Source organism: Aptenodytes forsteri, unplaced genomic scaffold (genome assembly GCF_000699145.1).
Source record: "Aptenodytes forsteri isolate BGI_AS27 unplaced genomic scaffold, ASM69914v1 Scaffold193, whole genome shotgun sequence".
In the NCBI taxonomy this organism is placed as follows: Eukaryota; Metazoa; Chordata; class Aves; order Sphenisciformes; family Spheniscidae; genus Aptenodytes; species Aptenodytes forsteri.
The window spans coordinates 11,964,010-11,969,580 of record NW_008795405.1 but is presented as its reverse complement, the minus strand read 5'-3'; the positions used below and the strand labels follow the sequence as shown (position 1 = coordinate 11,969,580).

Genomic DNA, 5,571 nt, shown 5'->3' with positions numbered 1-5,571 from the left:
CCCAATAGAAAAATTTTCTGCTAATGTGCCCCGTTCCCCAGTGCGAGAGCTGCTGGAGATGGAGCCAGAGACAGCCAAATTTAGGTAAGAATACACTTCCTTTGGTATACATTGCCATAAAATGTTTTTAAGCTGTGCTTCATAAACTACTGAGGGTTTTTAAATGTCACGAATTACTTTTAATTTCTTTTGCACTAAGCAGCTAGCGTGATCATTGTGTTCACTGATTTTTATTTTTTTTCCTTGCATAACTTTCTGAGAAAAGTAATGATTTCTGTTTAACTATACTGCTTTTACTTCTGCAGAAAAGAGAATGTAGTCTTTTATTTCACATTAACTTGCCTAGGCAGTAAGTAATTCTTGTGTATATTTTTGCAGTCCTGCAGAAAGAACTTACGATGGAAAGGTCAGAGTAACAGTGGAAGTTGTAGGAAAGGGAAAGTTTAAAGGTGTTGGCAGAAGCTACAGGATTGCCAAATCTGCAGCTGCGAGAAGAGCACTACGAAGCCTCAAAGCAAATCAACCTCAGGTCCCAAACAGCTGAGACTCCTCTTAAAAATAAATAAAATGGGGGGAAAAAACCACATAGAAATAAAACAAATTTTTAAAAATGTTGATGTTGAGAGGAACAAATTGGAAGACAGAATTTAAAGTTTGTTTGATAACAGAATAGATAACAAAACATTTAACATGTATAAAATTTTGGAACTAATTGTAGTTATAGTTTTTTGCGCAAACACAATCTTGTCTTCTTTCCTCACTTCTGCTTTGTTTAATCACGAGAGTGCTTTAATGATGACATTTAGCAAGTGTTCAGAATAATTGTTGTCAGGTCTTTTTGGTTTACTTTTATTGTCAGTACAGCTTTGCTTAGTGTTAGAAGGCCAGGGAGCTTACGCCTAATGCAGTTGCTAGATTTATATATAGTAATCTTAAAATTCTTCAATCTGTGCACTAGTGCCAGTCATAAAGCAGTTGATAAACTGTACTGGATGATTGGGTATAAGAAAGAATAAGTGTGCCAGTATTCTTTTTTTTTCTTTTCTTTTTTTTTTTTTTCTCTCCATGTCATCTTTTTACATTAAGATGGCATTCCCAATCATTATTGCACTTATTTGTTAGGGACAGATTTTAATTGAAATGGCTGGCATACTGGTAGAATGAAACTTCAGTTTTCTTATGCCACACAGTCTTGCATAAAAAAAGGTTCTTGCCTTAAAAATAAATAAACCCTCATTAATAATCTTTAATTTCTGATCTCTTTTGGAACAAACTGTTTTACATTCCCTTCATTTTGTTATGCATTTTACAATGATACAGCTCTATATTTACAGTACAACTCATTACTATAGCTGTGACTTATTACAGGATTATAATAGAAATTGTATTCATATATATGTAATTAGGTTATTTTTAACAATTCTGAGGAAGTGGTTAGTCTACAGTGTTTTTTTTATACCATAAACAAAATATGGTCTTTGGCTAAAATTCCAATTTTACACAAACCTGCAAGCTAGATAGTTCCAATACTGGAAACAGTAATGAATAATTGCACAGTGCAAACTGTCACTCTAACAAAATAACCTTAGACATATCACACCTAAAATATGCTGCAGATTTTATAGTCAATTGGTTACGTATTTAACAAACAGAGCACCTTTACACTTAGAGATATTTCCACGTAAATTTCTTACTGTACTTTTCAGAGTTGCATGCATATTTCACCTACCAAAGCTGTGCTGTTAAATAACATGAAAGTTGATGTTTGAGATATAACTGCCGTACTTTTGATACATCTGTGATTTAGGTCCTTAATTTAGAGAAACTAGCTCATTGGTGTTTTGGTCTACTGGGGTGGGAGGGAAATCATACTTTTATTTTTTAGGCTTTGCCTATACTTCTTTAATTAGATTTTTGTAGGCACTCTTCACTTAAATACCTCAGTTCTTTTTTTTTCTTTTCTTTTCCTTCTTTTTTTGCATGCATTGTTTTTTTCTGTTTTGGTGCTATGTTTATATATTATGCTTGAAATTTTAATTTTTTGCACTGTAACTATAATACCTCTTAATTTACCTTTTAAAAAAGCTGTGGGTCTCGTATTCCCACCAATATCAGTAGAGGTTTGCTGCAATTTTGCCCTGTTAATTATGCTTGAAGTTTGAGAAAGCAGAGCAAGGTGTTTTAATGTTTTCCAGCACAATAGTTTGAACTTGATGCTGTGTCTTATGTATTAAATTACAAATAAATACTGTATTTCCTGCTTTGAAAACCTATTCCTTTCCTCACAAATGCACACTAAAACAAAACAAAAACTGTCAGCTCTTGCTTTCTTAACAAAAAAATAAAATAAATGCCTTAGTGACAAGGGGTAGACATTAAGCTTTTCTGAAATACAGTTTTCAAAAGTTCTTATATTTTCTATCCCAGTCATTTTTCATTCTGCAGAAAGGACCGTTCTTGTATTTGAAAACAGCATTGTTATAGTAGTCAGACTGAGACTTAAAATACTAGTTTATAAAAAATTTCTAGCATTTGCTTGGTACTTTAGTCATTAAAATATAACAGGGAAGTATAAGACCTGCAAATCTTGATGTGTATAAAACAAATGTAAATGAGATGGAACAGTAAAAACATGCAGTCTAAATTCTCAAAGGTAAATTGCTTTGAGTTAGCTGTTTAAAAAAAAAAGTCACCGATTTAAGTTATAACTCTTTCTTTGTGGTAGGAGTGAAGTTTCTTAGAGAAAATACCTGATCACCAATGTTAACAATTCTGTGTTTCTGGCCAGACATCAATCAGCAGATAAAATCAGACCATCTAGAAAGTCTTAAGTAGTTCTAACTGCATTATGAAAAACTAAAATTTAAGTTAGTCTTTGAACGCCTAAAATTTTCTTCCTGATTGTTACAAGGTTATAGATTCTCAGGGGTTTCAGGTAATTGTTAGCAGTAAAGTGCTACAGAGTGTTTTGATGCAAAGAAAATTAACTGAACTTGCTCTGTGTTTCAGAATAGTTTAATGATCACTTTGTTACTAGATAAAGCCTATGAATTGGAAATCTGAAATGTGTAGTGGCTGACTATAAAGTAGTTTCTGCTGCTGATGCGTTTTTAAATGTGTTTTAAATGCCGTAACTTTTTCCAGTGTGACCTCATTGAAATATTTTTTTATCCTTTGAGATAGAAAATTCATATTAGCTTCCATGTTATACATCTGTGTGTTTTGCCCTACAGTTGATATGATTTTGATATTGGACAGTGTATGCTATTAAAGACCTAAATCTGATCATTTGAAGGTTGGGATAGAAATCACTTGACATGCTATAAGCACAAGTGTGAGCGGACTGTTGCAACCCATCTTCAAAAGCAACCACACAGGCTCATCATAAATAGTGTGGGGGTTAGTTGGCATGAACCTTGTTTTTTTATCTAAGTCCTGTTATACTGTACTTTAAACAGTCCTCCTAACTATGCTGCGTTTTTATTTTTATGGCTTTTTTTGCGCTGTTCTGTTCATGTAGCACAAATAAGCATTGCACTTGGTACCATGCTTTACCTCATTTCAAGGAAAAAATGCTTAACAGAGAGGAAAAATGTGGTTTGGCCTTGCTGCTGTTCTGATTTACTGAATTTGAAAAAGATAATTATAATGCCTGTAATGTGTCATTTACTTGCACAACTTAAATAGGTCATTTGTAACGTCTGTGGCATTTTTACTGTATGTGGAAAAATACAACAAAGATGTGTAACAACTCTTGATTGTATTTTAAAGCTATTGTTTTTCTACTACATCATTTTACTGTTATGTGAAGTAATTAAAATTAGAATGACCTCTGACACTCCGGTAATTATCTCTGAACAAACCAACATATTATGTTTGCGAGAAGACAGCCCCTAGTAATTTGGTCAACCTCAGCTAAATCTCTGCTCAGTCTGAATATTGAGTGCCCAGTAGCGACTTCTGAAGTGTTTGTTCAGCTTGATGCTGCTAAAATCCGTACAGAAAAAAAGCCGACTATTTTTAAGTCTCATTACACAATAGTATGTTGTGACTGCAGAGTACAGAACTTGGACAAGAACCAGTTTCCGTGCTGGGGTGGATTATAGTGGTGGCCCAGGGATGAGGTGCCAGATCCTCAGCTAGTGCGAATTGATGTGGTATCATTTTAATCAATGGAACTGCATTCTTTTACATACCTGAAGATCTTGTGCTTTTATGTATGTTGCAGAGTTTGGGTTTTCCTCCTTGTAAGCAAATACAGAACCATAAACTGGAAAATGTGGGTTTTATGTTACTGCATATGACATAACTATGCTACGTGCATTTACCTGTACAGAAAGTGAAATCTTTGTATCCCAGTCACAGCAGCACACGTAATCCAAACATGACAAATAGCATCGTGCTCTGCTGTGATAGTACACTTGCCTCTATCTGACAGTATTCGGGGCTTGTATGTTTTGGGTGGGGTTCCCTACAAAAGCATTCTCATGGAGATTTCGGTATTTATTACATGAGTAAAGCGAGAAGGATTTTGATTTTTGGTACTTAATTACTGACATTGATCATTTTCCAATTGCTCTAATTTTCAAGAAGTTAATTTCTTTGCTTTCATATTAGGTTTAAAACTTAAACCACTGCAGTACATGAGCATGAAATGTAATCTAAATATCAACTGTAACTCAATCTGAATTATGTTAGCAAATATCTGGAGGTCATTGTAGTATACTCCACTAGCAGTTAAAATTAACTTCTGTCAAAGCTAACTACATTTCTTAAAAATAAATTTTATCCAATACAGTCCTTAGGTTTTTTCCCTCTTTTGTTTGAATGGCAACCACAGACTACTTTAATTGCATTGTAGATGCACTCAGAATTTACTGCAGCAGCAAGTTGGAGAGAAAAATGTTTGTGAACAAGAATTGGAAATTGCAGGCATTTTTATTGTAAATAGTTTGACTGAAAAGGTGGTTAAAATCGAGTAGAATGAATAACGAATATAATTTGATGGACAATAAAATATTTACCATCACATGCTGCAGCTGTCTTTAAGGGACATAAAATGTAATTCATTCATACTGTAATCATGCTGCAGAAGTTTGCAATCTGCACCTTATGGATCACAATTACCTTTAATAGTTTTTTGTAATAATTGTAGCTGAGTATATCTCCAATAAAGTTATGGTCTGTTCACCCTGTATTGTCTTTTTGCTTTTGTTATTAGTTCCTCTTAATCTTTCCATAAATCTTATAGAGTTTACAAAAAATTAATTTTCAGTTTCAGTCTAAATAAAACAATTTGTGAAAACATTATTTCTTGACCTTGTTTAAAGACAGGTCTGCTTGTCTCCTTCCTCTGATGAATGAACTGTCTTCAGAGCTATGTGAAGACTCTTAAGGGACACTCGAGTTAAAAATGATGGTGTACATGCTACAATTTGATCTCTGTGTTGACTGTTATACCTGCAAAATTTCTCTTGGAGCTGGGAGGCCCCAGAGCACAAGCGTTCAGTAACACAGGTTTGCACAATTTGGCACACGTTTGAAGACTAAAGTGTTAATGTTAGCTAATAG

At 33.9% G+C, this 5,571-nt stretch overlaps 1 protein-coding gene across 1 annotated transcript in view; it reads left to right on the top strand.

Moving 5' to 3' along the window:
• The window catches only part of DICER1 (dicer 1, ribonuclease III), a 53,512-nt gene extending 48,325 nt beyond the window's left edge, over nucleotides 1–5,187 (top strand). The window contains exons 26-27 of the mRNA XM_019472502.1: nucleotides 9–84; nucleotides 379–5,187. Coding sequence (XP_019328047.1) covers nucleotides 9–84; nucleotides 379–416 — 114 coding nt within the window. The 3' untranslated portion in view covers nucleotides 417–5,187. The remainder of the gene's footprint in view (nucleotides 1–8; nucleotides 85–378) is intronic.
• The last annotated feature ends 384 nt before the right edge of the window (nucleotides 5,188–5,571 follow it).